Below are 17,749 nucleotides of genomic sequence, written 5' to 3' on the forward strand. Positions count from 1 at the left end.
TTTAGAACGTGACTTTTTAATCCCTTTGTCAAAACAATTAGACATGCAGTCTCTTTAGTTAGAAGGGCAATAGCTTATTAATCATGATAAAGTTTGAGATTAATTCAGACCTCTGAGAAGGTCACATTGAAATAAGATGTCTGTTTTCAAGATGCATTCTGAGCATTAAACCCTGCGTTCAACAATTGTACCTACATCAGTTTCAAGAAAATGTTACCAAATGCTAAATTTTTTCTTTTCTTCTCTTTCCAGGTACTCCCATCCAAAATGATTTGCAAGAATTTTATGCATTAATAGAGTTTGTGAATCCGGGAATACTTGGTTCTTTATCCACATATAGAAAGATATATGAGGAACCAATTGTCAGATCTAGAGAGCCTTCAGCAACAAAGGTAATTATTTAAAAAAATGCAGTTACAGAAGAAAACTCATAGACAACACTGTAAAACTTGCTTTCTATGAATAAAATGAAACTCAGGACTACTAACAGTAGCAAAACCTTTTTACCTTCCTATTTGAAACAAATTCACTTGTTCTTCAAAGGGAGCAGGAGGAATACATGCATGTTGAGATTACTTAATTTAGCATCACCTGTTAATTAGCAAGAAAAAATTGTCCTTCCAACCCCTCACATTCCCAAAAATGCCATGTGCATTACCATGTGATGATGCTTTATTCCTTCTTAGTTTCTCCACAGTACTGCAAAATCGGCATGATTTTATTGCATCTTGAGAAATTATAGAACATAATTCAAGACTTGGATGTCTTCTGAGACATTATCTTCCTTTAAGACTTTAGAAACCCGACCTAGAACTAAGCTGATGCAGTAGCGCTCACTGGAGAAGAATTCCTTATTACAGACCCATGTAAAAAAATGGTGTCTTACTTTTAAAACATTATTTAAATACTTAATGAAAATTATAGCAAAAAATATTGTGATGAAATGCAAGATTATTATTAATTTTGTGCTTTGTTCTTTTAGGAGGAAAAAGAATTAGGAGAAAAAAGAGCAGCTGAACTCACACGCCTTACTGGACTCTTTATTCTAAGGAGAACACAGGAAATAATAAACAAATTTCTGCCCCCCAAAAAGGAGAACATAATCTTCTGCCGACCAGCAGCGCTGCAACTTGAATTGTATCGGAAGCTCCTTAGTTCTCAAGTTATTAAGTCCTGTCTACAAGGCAGGCTGGAAAACAGTCCTCATCTAATATGTATAGGAGCTTTGAAAAAACTTTGCAATCATCCGTGTCTTCTGTTTAAAGCTATAAAGGTATCTATTTGCATGGGGATGGGTGCTTGCAATTAGTCATTTCAGCAGGCAAGGGTCACTAAAATTAGGTTATGGTCAATGTGCATGTTACTTCAGGTCATTTCCATACTGTCTTCTCACATAGAACTTGCTTTAGAAGATCTGCTTTCAAAAATGTGTTAAGAAATCTGAATGTACTTTGGGAAGCTATCTCACCAGTTTCCCATTGCTTTATGAATATTTTCTTGTTCTTGTAGAATCATAGAATAAATGAGGTTGAAGACCTTTAAGATTATAGAATCATAGAATCATAGAATAGTTAGTGTTGGAAAGGACCTTAAGATCATCTAGTTCCAACCCCACTGCCATGGGCAGGGACACCTCGCTCTAAACCATATCACCCAAGGCTCTGTCCAACCTAGCCTTGAACACCACCAGGGATGGAGCATTCACAACTTCCCTGGGCAACCCATTCCAGCGACTCATCACCCTTACAGTAAAGAAGTTCCTTTTATCCAATCTCAACTTCCCCTGTTTAAGTTTTAAGTCCTTTACCACAGGATTGGCAAGTCCATCAGTAAACCATGTCACTACAATAGAAAGAATAAACAGAATACTGGCTTCACCGTACACCACCCCTCCAAATTTTAGATAGGGCTTTACTGTGGGTGTACATCTGTGTGGTTGTTTAAGTAGAGAGGTAGAAGTAAAACATATTTTTCAGTTTTAAGTATTTCAACTTTCTACTCAGCTGCAAACATCATCTTAGATTAGAGGGTGTAAACACAATAAACACTACCAGTGTTTTAAAAATGTGCTTTCAATCCAGTATTGGGAAGTTGTGCTCACAGGATGCACTACTTTGTGGCAGCTTTTGGTGCCTCCTTTTGTCTTTATAATATGAATATAGCAAGTTTTAAAAATCCCAAAACATGTTAGAGGGGATATGGAATTGAATCCTTTTTTTTTCTATAGGAAAAATGCTGTGATCCCATGGCTGATGAACATGATGAGTCCAGCCTCTACAAAGGTCTAATAGATGTCTTTCCACAAGATTATACTTCAGACACTTCCTCTGAAACAGATTCAGGAAAATTGCGGGTGCTGGTGAAGCTGTTGGAAGCAATCCATGAGCTCAACTCTTCGGAAAGGCAAGTGTGAAGGAAAGGGAGATAATGGAAGTGACCTTCTGGATATTGTTCTGCTTTTGAAATGGATGAACACATAATATTCAAAACTAAGGCATGCAACTGTTTGCAGAGGTGCCAAGCATATTTATGCATTGTACTCCTGGCTCTTCCTTGTTAAATTATTAAACTAGGATTTTCAGCTGACATTATTTTCAAAGATGCTCATTATATTTTTTCCAGATAAAGATACTTGTATTTTTCATACTGGGTTCCACCAAGTAAAATAGTTTGCTACAGCCTCTGTACTATGACATATTATCAGGGGGGTTGGAACTAGATGATCTTAAGGTCCTTTCCAACCCTAACTATTCTATGATACGATGATCATTACTTGCAGAGACTTTCCAATGCTTTGTATCTCCTTGAGGAGATGTATTAACATATTAAATATTTTAATTTGCACTAAAATATTTTTAATTGCTAGATTATAACTTATTTCCTCTTTAGTTGCATTTAACTGCTCAGTGCTTGCTGCCTTTCCTGTTCAGGGCAACCAGTCTCAACAAACATACTTGCACAGCAACTGCTTATATCTTCTCTAGTAAATGCCACTGGCATGTATGAAAACCTCTGTTATCATGGGGTAATAGGATGCACATAGTTGGTTGCTGTGTAATTGCGAATTCATGAAAATCTCACATAGCCAAGTAGCCCAGGATAACTTTTTTTTATGGACTCATGCCTTAAAAGCCCAGCTTCTCCAAAAGTATTTAGCTTTTAACTTGTGTTTGAATTGATGCTTAAATGGGGCGTGCTGTAATTCAGTAGTGGGAAGTAAGAGCAGACGTCTTAGCACTGATGTAATGGAATTTGAAGATGCTCTCTTTACAAATTAGAAAGCTAAGCCTGTTATAGGAGTGTACATGCCTAGCATCTATTGAAAGCAATGACAGCTAAGTATCTAAAGGTACTGGCCTTATTCCTTGCAGGTCAAAATTAGCAAGGGTATCAGGAAAAAACATTTCCCCCTGTATCAGTGCTGAGTTACAGGTGGTGTTGAGGCATTATTTTATACCTTTATAAGTTTTGTTCCTTTAATTCAGTGCTGTTCTTTCTCTTTTCTTTCTCTGCTCTCATTATCACTAAATAGATTTTGCAATATATGGACTAAATTCCAGTGCTCCTCTGAAGTTTATATTCTATTTTTTACTGAAAACAAAGGTGTGAATTTGGTGTTGCTTGACAAAAAAAATAAATCAATCTTGCAAAATCTTTGTAAAAAAGTCTTGAATATAGTTCAGTTGTAAAGTGTAATAATAAAAATACTTTAGAACAATTTTAAAATGCTAATTTATCAGGTTTTCCGTGAAATTATTTGTCTATTTCTTCTTTTTAATCAAAATTATTTAAAAAAATCGAGTGCCTTTGATGGAATTTGTTACACTAATTTAGTTTGCAAAAGACCTTGAAACAAGATCCATCAGAAAATATTCCAGTTGTCCTTATTATTTTAGTTATGGCTTAAATTAAAAAAAAAAATTCTTTGTCTAGTCAGAAGAATCAGCCTCAATATCTGAGAGGATGGAAATGCTACATGTGCAGATCTCAGAAACTTACTTAGTTAAAATTTCAGAGAAAAAACCACTAACATAGTATGGGCCATTAGTATAAGGGATCAGACTGATTTTCCTTAAAAATATAACAACAAGAATCCAGACACTATTGTTTGTGACTCTTTCACTATCCTTCATCCCAGTTCTTTTCAGTCACAGAATGCAGGAGAGGCACGGCTTTCATATTTGGCTTCCATGATTTTATTTGTTAGAATATTCCAGGGTTGTCTATAGAAGTTTACAGTAGCTTTTTCAGTAATAGTCATATGTATATATTATTTATTGGCTGCTACAACACCCTCTGCAAATGCTGCCTTAACAGCAGCTATTTTGTATACATAGAGATTTGGTTCTGGATCCCTGCAGTCTGTGTAGTAGGTCAAAATCTGTGGCAGAGGAAAAACTATTATTATTTAATGTTTGAATGCTTGACAGTAGGTGTAATGCATCCAAATCTAGTATGTGCTGCAAATTAATAGGAAATACTTATTTCTGAGGAAAAATGAGGAACCTCAGGTTGATGTGTAATTTTTTCTTGACTTGTAATTTTACTTTCTTAGATGTCTTCAATAATTTATTATTGGACTTTAGCTTTACAGATGTCTAAGATGATAAAATAAGTTTGTTTTATTGTTTGACAGGGTCGTACTGGTATCCAATTACACTCAGACATTAAACATATTACAAGAGACATGCAAACATTATGGATACTCTTATACCAGACTTGATGGACACACTCCTGTCTCCCGGAGGCAAGAAATTGTTGATGCTTTTAATAGTAAATACAGTCCAGCTTTTATCTTTTTGTTGAGTTCAAAGGCTGGCGGAGTAGGACTGAATCTGGTTGGAGCATCTCATTTGATCCTTTATGATATCGACTGGAATCCAGCTACAGATATTCAGGTCTGATAATAACTGTGTTCATGTGGGTTGAAATAGGCACTGAATGATTTCTTGATTGATTTCGAAATACTTGGCTTTACATGTCTTATTATTTACCCAATCATCACACTGCATCTGGACAAGTATAATAATGAAGAAAAAATCTTTCTAAGAAAAGAAGAAATATTTCTCTGTCCTATTATATATATATATATATATATATATAGGGAACATTAGAAGCCCTCTTGCAGTAAAAAATGAAAAGATTAAATGCTGGCTTCTTTTGAGGAGTGGGTCATGTATCCCTTTTGTCTCCTGATGTCTTTCAAACTGGAAAGCTGGTGTGTGTCTGGAAAGAAAAACATGATTAGACTGCGTAGCAAATGTTGCTGTCGATTTGCAATACCTAAGAAGGGAGAGTTTATGATCAGAATTAAAAGAATGAGTATTTAGTTGGCATAAGAGTGTTCAGTTAAAATAGTTCTTAACATTAACAAAAAAAAAAAAACCTTTTTATAAAGCAGTGAGAAACTTCTTGTGCTCAGTACCTGAAATAAGCTCTGATTCTTGGCCCTGCTCCTGTTCCAAGTGTGGGCTAGTACCCTCATGTGGTCGCTTGTCTTGTTGCGTTGAAAAAGTCTGCTAAATCAGTTAAAATTGCTATGGGTTGCCAAAGACCACAAACAGTGTTGTGGGTCCTCGTACCCTTACATTTAGGTGTAAACCTTACATTCTTGAAAAAAATCATAGCAGTACTCAGTTACATTTTGTTAAGAATTAAAGGGGGTGTGAAACTTAATTGTACCATTTTAATGGAAATGAAAAAGTAATTTTTAAAGATGTATCATGGTAAAACCCAATTTTGGGGATGGGGGAGAATTATGAGTTTTCCTGAAATATTAAACAATTGCTAATGCTTGGAAAACAGATATGAGGGGGGGGACTTATGGCAGGAAAGAGTTGAAGCCCCTACTTTCCTACTATAGTACACAGAGAGAAAAGAGGGTATAAATGGCAGTAAGGAAATTATATTTCCATTAATGCTCTTCTTTTTGTTTCTTCAGGCAATGGCTAGAGTGTGGAGAGATGGTCAAAAACATACTGTACATATCTACAGACTGCTAACCACAGGTCAGAGATGGTGCTCAAACATACCCTAGATTGATACAGCTGTTGAAATTTTCATAGGATCATAAAATGGTTAGGGTTGGAAAGGACCTTAAGATCATTTAGTTCCAACCCCCCTGCCATGGGCAGGGATACCTCACACTAAACTGTATCACCCAAGGAGTCGTCCAACCTGGTCTTGAGCACTGCCAGGGATGGAGCATTCACAACTTCCCTGGGCAACCTATTCCAGTGCCTCACCACCCTAACAGGAAAGAATTTCCTCCTTATATCCAATCTAAACTTCCCCTGTTTAAGTTTTAATCCATTACCAGTTCTCCTATCACTACAGTCCCTAATGAAGAGTCCCTCCCCAGCATCCCTATAGGCCCCCTTCAGATACTGGAAGGCTGCTATCAGGTCTCCACGCAGCCTTCTCCAGGCTGAACATCCCCAATTTTCTCAGCCGATCTTCATATGGGAGGTGCTCCAGTCCCCTGATCATCCTCGTGGCCCTCCTCTGGACTTGTTCCAACAGTTCCATGTCCTTCTTATGTTGAGGACACCAGAAGTGCACACAATACTCCAAGTGAGGTCTCACGAGAGCAGAGTAGAGGGGCAGGATCACCTCCTTCGACCTGCTGGTCACGCTCCTTTTGATGTAGCCCAGGATATGGTTGGCTTTCTGGGCTGCAAGTGCACACTGAAGCCGGCTCATGTTCATTTTCTGATCGACCAGCACCCCAAGTCCTTCTCCACAGGGCTGCTCTGAATCTCTTCTCTGCCCAGCCTGTAGCTGTGTCTGGGATTGCTCCGACCCAGGGGTAGGACCTTGCACTTGTCATGGTTAAACTTCATGAGGTTGGCATCAGCCCACCTCACAAGCGTGTCAAGGTCCCTCTGGATGGCATTCCTTCCCTTCAGCATATCAACCCAACCACACAGCTTGGTGTCATCGGCAAACTTGCTGAGGGCGCACTCAATCCCACTGTCCATGTCAGCGATGAAGATGTTAAACAGGACCGGTCCCAACAATGATCCCTGAGGGACACCACTCGTTACTGGTCTCCAGCTGGACATTGAGCCATTGACCACAACTCTGTGTGCGGCCATCCAGACAGTTCTTTATCCACCGAGGTGTCCATCCATCAAATTGATGTCTCTTCAATTTAGAGACAAGGATGTTGTGTGGGACAGTGTCGAGCGCTTTACACAAGTCCAGGTAGATGACATCAACTGCTCTACCCCTGTCCATCAGTTCTGTAGCCCCATCATGGAAGGCTACCAAATTGATCAGGCAGGATTTCCCCTTAGTGAAGCCATGCTGGCTGTCACCAAGCACCTTGTTGTTTTTCATGTGCCTTAGCATGCCTTCCAGGAGAATCTGCTCCAAGATTTTGCCAGGCACAGAGGTGACACTGACTGGTCTGTAATTCCCTGGGTCTTTCATTTTCCCCTTCTTGAAAATGGGGGTTATATTTCCTTTTTCCAGTCGTCGGGAACTTCACCTGACTGCCATGATTTTTCAAATATGATGGCCAGCGCCTTAGCAACTTCTTTTGCCAGCTCCTTCAGGACCTGCGGATGGATTTCATCAGAACCCATGGACTTGTGCACGTTCAGATTTTTAAGATGGTCTTGAACCAATTCCTCTCCTACAGTGGGCCCAAGGTCTTCATTCTCACAGTCCCTGCATCTGCCTTCCAAGACTTGGGTGGTGCGGTCAGAGACCTTGCTAGAGAAGACTGAGGCAAAGAAGTCCTTCAGAACCTCAGCCTTCTCCAAATCCTGTGTAGCTAGTTCACCCTAGAGCTTCTGGAGGGGGCCTACGTTCTCCCTAATCTGTTTTTTATTTGCTATGTACCTGTACAATCCCTTCCTGTTACCCTTAACATCCCTAGCCAAGTTTAATTCTAACTGTGCCTTGGCTTTCCTAACCTGGTCCCTAGCTTCCCTGTACTCTTCCCAGGTTGTCTGTCCTTGCTTCCACATTTTATAAGCCTCTTTTTTCATTTGAATTTTCCTCAGGAGCTCCTTATCCATCCAAGGAGGTCTCCTGGCCCTCCTGCTGCACTTCCTTCTAGTTGGGATGCAACACTCCTGCATTTGCGGTAGGTGATCCTTGAATATGAATCAGCAGTCTTGGGACCCCCTGCCCTCTAGGGCTATATCCCATGGAACCTTACTAAGCAGGTTCCTGAAGAGGCCAGAGTCTGCTCTTTTGAAGTCCAGGGCAGCGAGCTTGCTGCACGCTCTTCTCACTGTCCTGAGGATCTCAAATTCAATGATCTCGTGGTCGCTGCATCCAAGGCTGCCCTACAGTGCCACATTTCCAACGAGCTCTTCCCTGTTGGTGAGCACAAGGTCAAGCATGGCACCTCTCCTTGTCGGTTCCTCTATTACTTGCAGAAGGAAGTTGTCTTCCACACAATCAAGGAACCTCTTGGATTGCTTTTGCCGGGCCGTACCATCATTCCAAGAGATGTCAGGGTGGTTGAAGTCCCCCATGAGAACAAGGGGCTGTGAGTGTGAGGCTTTTCCTATCTGCCTATAGAGTGCTTCATCTGCAGGTTCTCCTTGATCAGGCGGTCTGTAACAGATCCCCACAATAATGTCTCCCATTGCTGTTTTCCCTTTAACCCTGACCCACAAGCTCTCTGTTATCTGCTCACCTGTCCCCAGACAGAGTTCCATACTCTCCAGCCTATCGCTAACATAAAGCGCAGCTCCCCCTTTCCGCCTGCCGGGCCTGTCTTTTCTAAAAAGCCTGTAACCTTTCATTCCAACACTCCAGTCATAGGAGCCATCCCACCATGTTTCTGCGATGCCTATTATATCATACCCCCGTAGACATGCACACCTCCCTAATTTCTCTTGTTTATTCCCCATGCTACGGGCATTTATATAGAAGCATCTGAGCCGAGCTCCAAATGAAGCCGGCTCATTGGCTGGAGCGGCTGGAATATGTCTACATTGCTCCGAGCATTTATTATAGGTGCTGGCAACTGACTGGGTGTGTTGGGATGGAATGATGCCCCCCTCCCCCTACACATCTAGTTTAAAGTCTCCTTGACCAGTCTGGCAAGACTCCTACCAAAACTGCGCTCAGACCAGCTCCACCAGCCCCCGCTAGACCTGGCCTACAAACTTGGGTTCCGTGTTCAAGACACCCAAACCCCTGACTATGACACCATCCTTTTAACCATTTATTAACCTGGCTAATCCTCCTAGCTTTTTTTAGGTCCTCCCCTGTATCCTGGAGAATTGACAAAATTTTGTCCCTTAAAGGAAAGGGAGGGAGTGGTTTTGTAATCATTAGTTCTTTAAAAATATATTTGCTCTGAATTAAGTTAAAATAGAGACATTATGTTGATTCATTTGCCTTTGAGGAACTTAAACCAGTCATATTCCTATGAATGTTAAGAAATGGAATTTTAACTTTTCTTCTTGACAAGTAGTGGCCAAAAATCACCCCAGTGTATCTCTTTTATTATTTTTTTTTAAATACAGGCTCAATAGAAGAAAAGATTTATCAAAGACAGATCAGCAAACAAGACCTTTCTGGGGCAGTTGTAGACCTTTCCAAGACATCTGAACACATCCATTTTTCCATTGAGGAGCTTAGAAATCTCTTTACTCTTCATGAGGATTCCAGCTGTGTTACCCATGACTTGCTTGAGTGTGACTGTATGGGAAAGAAAGACCATCAAAGTGAGTTTCTTTTTCATCATCTCTGGCAATTGCTGAGGAAATACATCCATCGTCCATTCTGGGTATATATTCTGCCACTGGAGAAAACTCCCATGCTTAGTGAAATAGGATTGAAGTAATGAGGTTCATTATAAGATCTGCCAGATATTGGCTGATTTTTCTAATCCATAGGAGCCCTTCATGAGGTGAAGAGGAGAAAGGGTTTATTCCTTGCACTAACAACCAATTCATGTATCATGCCTCTTAATTCCTTGAATTAGCTATGGACAGCTCAACTAGTGATTCATTACAACCAAATAACTCTATATGGTGTTTTGTTTCTAAATGTTCAAGGACATTAATGAGTTGGAAAAGGGCTAGTTCAAAAGCTGTTTATCTCAGGACACCTATACCAGATAAATATGTATTCCAGATCTCTGAATGTAAGTCTTTGTTTCACAGTTAGTAACTAAAGCTGATGCAGGATTATCGAAGTAGTTATTTGAGAAATGCTAGAAGATCCCCTGACAGTTATAAAGCCAAGTTGCATATATTCATACGTATTCTTTCTATAGGAATCTGTTTCATTCTTTTGGCATATCAAAATTGTTTTAATACCTTGCTGCATACAGGTATATAGGTGTAAGTTAGGAGCAGGATTAAAAAAAAGTCATAAGTTATGTTTCTATCTTATCCATTTTAATTTTTATAGCCCATCTAATTCATAAAAGGAAGAATATCTGTTGCCTTAGTATGTTTCTTTCCTTTAGGCATGCATGTACACTATTTACAGATGTGATAGCGAGGTACCAATATTGATATCTTATAAATGCACACAGATACCATAATAAAAAGGAGCAAATGAATGGGCACAAGACCGTTCTTAACAGACATGGGCAAGAAATTAAGTAATTCACAGAATCATTAGGTTTGGAAGGGACCTCTGCCAAGGCAGGTTTACCTAGACCAGGTTATACAAGAACGCATCCAGATGGGTTTTGAATGTCTCCAGAGATGGAGACTCCACAAGCTCCCTGAGTAGCCTGTTCCAGTCCTCTGCCACCCTCAATGGAGAGAAGCTCTTCCTCATGTTGACATGAAACCTCTTATGTTTTAGTTTGCTCCTCATCCTGTCACTGGGCACCACTGAAAAGAGTCTGGCGCCATCTTCTTGGCACCTGCCTTTGAGATACTTATATGTATTAATGAGATCTCCTCTCAGTCTTCTCTTCTCTAGACTAAACAGGCCCAGCTCCTACAATCTCTTCTCATAAGAGAGATGCTCCAGACCCCTAATCATCTTGCCACCCTTCACTGGACCCTCTCCAGTAGCTCCTTTTCTGTCTTGTACAACGAGCCAGGTCACCTCCCTCAACCTGCTGGCCACACTCTTCCCAGTGCACCCCAGAATACTACTGGCACTCCTGGCCACAAGGGCATACTGCTGGCTTATAGTCAATTTACCATCTACCAATACTCCCAGGACCTTCTCAGCTGAACTGTTCTCTAGTAGGTCAGCCACCAGCCTGTACTGGTACTTTGGATTCTTCCTCCCCAGGTGCAGTACTCTACACTTGCACTTGTTGAACCTCATTAGGTTTCTCTTCACCTAATTCTCCAGCCTATCAAGGTCCTGCTGAATGGCAGCACAGTCTTCAGGTGAAGCAGTCACAAATCCAATGAGACTCTTTTGCTTGACGGTTTGCATATCTCCAGGTAATAGGCTAGAGCTGTGTTCCTTTCTTATCTCATTTTACCCAGAATGGGGTGGACTTGGCTAGTGAAAGCACAGTGCTTCTGTAGCCACAAGAATTTTACTTTCTCCTTTATTTTTGTTCCACGTACTGATGTCACTGTCTTCGTATATTTCTTTAACAACTGAAAAAATAGACCTTCTGTTTTCACATGAGTCAGTGATGTTCTAAAATAGATCAGCCTTCACTTAGGTACTATTACAGGATCTGTGTGGAAAAGGCACCTTTAATGTTAAATGTTAGCCAGATTTTCTCATTTGTGTGCAGTAAGGCAGGTAGAGCTCCTAGAAAAGCTCCTGCAGAAACCCAGAGAAAGTTTAATATTGTTACTATGATGGACACTGGTGCATATGATTTTATTTAGCATTTTATAATTGTCTTAACATTCTTGACTGCTTATCTTGTGCTTTGAACACATATTGGTTCAACCACAGTATTGGTGTCTTGGATCCTGTAATAACAACTTCCTCAAGGGTAATTATATCTTGGACTAGGTGAACAGAACATTTTGGCAGTAAATTAAGGAAAAACTTGAAGGTCATTCTTAGACTTAAGTGGTAGAAATGATAAAGTGAGGGGATGGTTTGATTTCCTAAAGAGTGGAGGACAAACTGGTTCATCAGTTCCCTAGCCAAATTGTTGTAAGTTATAGTCTTCAGTTTAATCAGAATTTAATCAGAATCATAGAATCATACAATAGTTAGGGTTGGAAAGGACCTTAAGATCATCAAGTTCCAAACCCCTTAGCATTGGCAGGGACAGCTCACAATAAATCATGTACCCTAAGGCTCTGTCCAACCTGGCCTTGAACACCACCAGGGATGGAGCATTCACAACTTCCTTGGGCAACCCATTCCAGTGCCTCACCACCCTCACAGTAAAGAACTTCCTCCTTATATCCAATCTAAACTTCCCCTGTTTAAGTTTTAACCCATTTCCCCTTGTCCTCTCACTACAGTCCCTAATGAATAGTCCATCCCCAGCACCTCTTCAGATACTGGAAGGCTGCTATGAGGTCTCCACACAGCCTTTTCTTTTCCAGGCTGAACAGCCCCAACTTTCTCAGCCTGTCTTCATACAGGAGGTGCTTCGGTCCCCTGGTCATCCTCGTGGCCCTCCTCTGGACTTGTCCCAACAATTCGATGTCCTTTTTATGCTGAGGACACCAGAACTGTACTCAATACTCCAAGTGAGTACACAACACTCCACTGAGAAAGTTGGGGATGTTCAGCCTGAAGAGGGCTGCATGGAGATCTCATAGCAGCCTTCCAGTATCTGAAGGGGGCCTGTAAGGGTGCTGGGGATGGACTATTCATTAGGGACTTTAGTGATAGGACAAGGGGTAATGGGTTAAAACTTAAACAGGGGAAGTTTAGATTGGATATAAGGAGGAAGTTCTTTACTGTGAGGGTGGTGAGGTGCTGGAATGGGTTGCTCAAGGAAGTTGTGAATGCTCCATCCCTGGAGGTGCTCAAGGCCAGGCTGGCCAGAGCCTTGGGTGACATGGTTTAGTGTGAGATGTCCCTCCCCATGGCAGGGGGGTTGGAACTTGATGATCTTAAGGTCCTTTCCAACCCTAACTATTCTATGATTCTGTGATTCACAGCACGGCCATCCTTAGGAAACCACAGGAGTCGTGAAAGGCAGAAATTAATTGTGCATGGATCACATAGATCGTTTCTTGCTACTCTACTGGCTTTCAGATCAGCTGTAAAGCTGTAAGCCTATTGTTTTACCTGATCATGGTGTAATTTATGGAACACTGAATCTGTAGGGACTTGAGAAATGTATCTATTCTAAGTTTTCTTCTGTCCAGTAAAAAACAATATGTTTGAAGTCTAGTGCAAATGTGCACCAAATGTTAGTCAAAAGGAAAGTCTTGCATGTATGAGTCTTTATGGGCTCTCCAAATCTTAAAAAACCTCAAGAATACTCTCAGTCCTCATGCTGCTCATATCGTTGGTCTTTCCTAAGGAGCATGTGACACTGCTATGAAAATACTTGATGACAAGTTTTAAACCAATAACAGCAGTGATGCAGTTTTTTTCCATCCAAAATGATTTCTTCATTTATCACATGCATCAGATGCATCATGAAGCCAGCAACGTGTGGCATACTCTGCAATGACTGTTTGGGGCTTTAGTATCCTTTGTTGAAAGTGAATTCCTCTCTTTGTGCTTCACAGCAATAGTCTTTTCCTTACTGTGATCTACAGTATACAATATTGTGTATATTGAACAGTTTGGCATAATCTGGATGTACACAGTACACAGCTCTATTGGGCTGAGTCAGTGAAATAGCGATTCGTACTATTCTTGGCTGGTTGGAATGACTCCTCTGGGAGGAAATAGAAGCTAGCATGAATTTTGCTGCAACATACTTCTAGGTTCATATTTACTTAAAGAATGGGAGCAGCTCAACTGTCACAGAATTAGAAAGACAAAATAAAGGAAATTGCCAGATAAGATATTTCCTTTCCCATTCATGTGTAAAAGGATTTGTCTTTATGCTAGCATATGGCGATTTTGATAAACTCAATCAATGAGCAAGAAACAGCCTTTCCCCTCTTACTGTGTATACACATGTTTGGGTTTCATGGACATAGAAGGATTATATACACTGTTTTATTTTCTCTCAGCTGTTATCACCAGCTGCCTTATTGGGCTTTATTGATTCAGACTGTAATTTTCTGTCTTAGTTTCTTCTGATTAGTCTACTGCAACTTTTTGCTGCATCTTTTTTTCATTCTTTACGGGGTGTTTTTTTTCCAGATCCTTCCTCAGAAAATCCTTCTGTATCCAGAAGTTGTCAGCTTGGACAAAACCATGGGAAGCCTAATACAAAGAAACCACTCTCCATGTCACAATTAATGCAATGGAAACATTTCTCTGGGCAACATCAGACTCTTGCTGATCCTTTCCTTGAAAGGATAAAAGAGAATGTTTCTTTCATTTTCCAGAACGTAACCAGTCCAGCTTCCCCCACCTAAGTGTGAAGCGTCTTTCCTGACCACTCTCATCCTCCTCCTCATAGGTAAAGAACTGATGTGCAATTGCATCATTGTGTTGTACTTTTTGCCAAGTTCTGTTTTGTGGATTTCTGAGAAGGATTCTGGGTAAATGTGATTCCTGCTGTTTATACAAAGTTACAATTATTACTAATCTAATAATACGTACTATAATCATAGCACAGTTTTTTTTAAAGTTAGCTTTGCTTTCCAGTCTTCTGTTCCTTTGATATAATAATTAGTAAGATTGGGTTTATGCATTTTCCCATGTATGTCTACTTTGTTTTATAGTTTTCGTTTGATCATAATGATTTATTGCTTGTAAAGCTGTCAGCTTTCCAGCCAGATTTTATAAGATTAGGCAATGCCACATAGATGTATATGCCGTTAAAAAGACTCTGGTTGGATTTTTGTTTTAACAGTGACTATGTATATGTATAACGGAGGCTTTGTAACAAGGTAGGTGTTTGTTCCCTGGAATTTACAATTTAGTGAAACTCAAACAGCCACTGAGGTCCAAAATTCTGAGACCACAGCTTGATCCTGTGTCAAAATATTCTGAAATTCTTCTATTGCTTTTACTTGGGAAAATAAACAAACTTTATGTCTCAGATGTACAGACTACAGGCTTATATCTACATTTAGCTAACTCCTTTTAAGGACACAGTTTGCCAGACTCTGATGTTCTGAGTATATTTCATAGTATATATTTTTTTGATAACTATATTTTCCTTCTTCTTTGAAGGCACAAAAATTTGAAAACAGTTTGCAGCTTTTAAGTAAGATTTAAGCAAGCCTTTGAAAGGCCCAGAAGAACAGAATCATAGAATAACAGAATGGTTTGGGTTGGAAAGGACCTTAAAGATCATCCAGTTCCAACCTCTACCACAGTTTGGTTCTATTGTTGTTTTTTTTGTGCAACCCTGGTCATCTCCACTGAACACACATGAGTCCACTCTGGTTTAGAGCAAACCAACTGGCAGTGCTGTTGAGGAAACCTGGACATATAAGAGAAGGCAGTTTGCTTCAGGATCTACACCATGCCAAGTTTCACCTTCTCAGCCTAAGGCAGCCCCTCAAGTGTATCTCAGTAGGCTGCCTCACCTCACTTGTTGAGTCCTGCCTCAAATAGTCCTACTTGCTGTCATGCACCACTCTACACAGTACAGCTGTAGCCACATGCTATCAGAACACAGGTCTGGCAGAGAAGCCCTTCTATTGTTTAGCCTCCAGGGTATTTTTATTTTGGCAACTTTTAGATAAATAAAATAAAAGCTGATGCTGGACCACCATGGAGCTCTTGGGAGGCCAGAGGAGATGAGCCCCCGGACACATACTGCTGCATGTGTGAAGGTGATCGAGGCTCAGACCATTGTTCTGGGAGGGATTTCTGGTAGATGGGCTGTCACACCAAGTAATGTTCACCAAAGTTAGGAAGCCCAAAGTAGCCTATACAGCTGTGTGGTGATACTCAGTGGAAGGCTTCTCCAGCATATACCTGGTCAGCCAAATGATGTCCCTCATTACCCTTCATGACTTCAAAGTATGAGAGAAGTATATGTGTGCTTCTGAATTGTTTGGGTAAGAAAATACCACCCGAATAATGGGTTGCACATGGCATTACACATGATGAAGATTGAAAGTCTGTTTCTGATATTTGATGTGTCCTGGAAAATCACATTTCTCACTGGAAGAATGGGTTGTGGAAAATACAGGAAGCATGAATACAGTCTCTAATTTTATGCCATCTGTGATTCTCCCACAGTAGTCTACAACAGCCTGAAAAATGAGGCTAGCCCATGCTGCTCACATAATCATAGTATAATAATTGGTATTTTCATAGAGTGCAGCCATGTGGATGTGTGAATTTTTTCACCTGTAGGTGAGAAATATCCACTAGGAAAAGTCCCAGTGGTGAATTTACTCTGTGTCATGTTATCAAACATGACTATTGACTGATAAAGTATATTGGGAATTTCAAGGAATTACAAGGTCACATTGCCCCTTCTTTTAACAACTGTGAAACTCTAGAGGATGGAGAAGGTGGCTGGTGCTGAAAGGCAAGTATCAGGTCCCAGCAGATGGTCTCAGATGTGGCTTCTGGATTCACTGCCAGTGATGCCAGCTGTAAAGCACAATGTAGTTTATGTTGAGTGGTCCAGCCAATCAGTCCTAGTCTCCTAGATCTAAGACTTGCTCTGCAGAAAGGGGGGAAGCAAGGGCTGTAGAAACCATGGCTGTGTTCTAGTGCAAGGCTTGAAATACAAGGTGTTGATGACTGTACTTGGTTGTCTTTTCCACTCTTTGAAGGATGCAAGCGTTCATCCACCAAGTGGTACTTCTCATGGACCCACACTGAAGAATAAGGCAAGTCTGCCTAACAGTAGGTCTCAAAGGGTGGCTTCTTCAGTGCAGCATGAAGAGCAGCAGAAACTACAGGTGTAAGCACAATGGCAAGGAGCATGTATTTTTATCAACAAATGCTGAGCAAAGACTGCCAGTATTTGACATTAGTGCTACAGCTAATGTCAGCATAGGGGTATGCATGAGGCAGCCAGCAGAAAGTGCAGTGCCAGCTAAACATCCTGGTGTGAGATGCTGAGGGTTATCAAGTAGGGGTGTACTCCATCTGAGCTGAAGTGTGTTGTAGGGCACTCCCTTGAATGACACTAGTTGGAGCTGGTTTGCATCAGTGGGCCCAGAGAGGTGTGCTCACTCTGCCAGAAGAGAGATCCTGAAGTCACATGCTCTTAGGGATTAGTCTGCTCATCTTGGAATGGTTATTGTGGGTCTTAGAATCACACTGGGCAGGGAGGGTGTCAGCCAGCCCTCAGATTCAGTGATCAGTATTGTGTTCCTTGCCAGCTCTTAGCTGGGAGGAGGGGATTTGGAGCAATTCCGTTACTTCTGGTGTAGGGCATACTGCCAGAGAGACAAGCGTACTGCATGTTCTCAAATGAGACCAGCCCTGATTTTAAAAAGCAGAAGGGGTGGTGTTTTATTTATTTCTGTATATTTCAGCAAGGGCTTTTTTAAACTGGTTTCATATGACTATTTTTTACTGATTCAGCTTTTAACCATCTTAGCTCAGGTTTTCTTGTGATTGAGATGGTGACACTATATTATCATTCACTTGCAGAATAACAATATGAATTATAACTCTATTCACTTACTGTCAGACAAGGGATTGTCAGACAAGTTTGTATGGCAACTGCAGTGGAGATACCTTGCATTCTGACAGGAGGTTGACATCAGGTCTGGTTAAAGGTCTGCCTTTTTCAGAGATCGTAAAGTTCTTTGACTCATTATCTGGT

At 40.7% G+C, this 17,749-nt stretch overlaps 1 protein-coding gene across 2 annotated transcripts in view; it reads left to right on the plus strand.

Annotated features, from left to right (window-relative positions):
* The window catches only part of RAD54B (RAD54 homolog B), a 74,138-nt gene extending 59,090 nt beyond the window's left edge, over window positions 1-15,048 (plus strand). For both annotated transcript variants that reach the window (XM_061371065.1, XM_061371067.1), the window contains 7 exons: window positions 253-392; window positions 983-1,273; window positions 2,228-2,403; window positions 4,637-4,898; window positions 5,942-6,008; window positions 9,495-9,695; window positions 14,200-15,048. In XM_061371065.1, coding sequence (XP_061227049.1) covers window positions 253-392; window positions 983-1,273; window positions 2,228-2,403; window positions 4,637-4,898; window positions 5,942-6,008; window positions 9,495-9,695; window positions 14,200-14,417 — 1,355 coding nt within the window. In that variant the 3' untranslated portion in view covers window positions 14,418-15,048. The remainder of the gene's footprint in view (window positions 1-252; window positions 393-982; window positions 1,274-2,227; window positions 2,404-4,636; window positions 4,899-5,941; window positions 6,009-9,494; window positions 9,696-14,199) is intronic.
* The last annotated feature ends 2,701 nt before the right edge of the window (window positions 15,049-17,749 follow it).

This window comes from Neopsephotus bourkii, unplaced genomic scaffold (genome assembly GCF_033783945.1).
Source record: "Neopsephotus bourkii isolate Nb327-2 ecotype Australia unplaced genomic scaffold, CSIRO-AGI_Nbou_v1 NB_1558, whole genome shotgun sequence".
NCBI lineage: Eukaryota > Metazoa > Chordata > Aves > Psittaciformes > Psittacidae > Neopsephotus > Neopsephotus bourkii.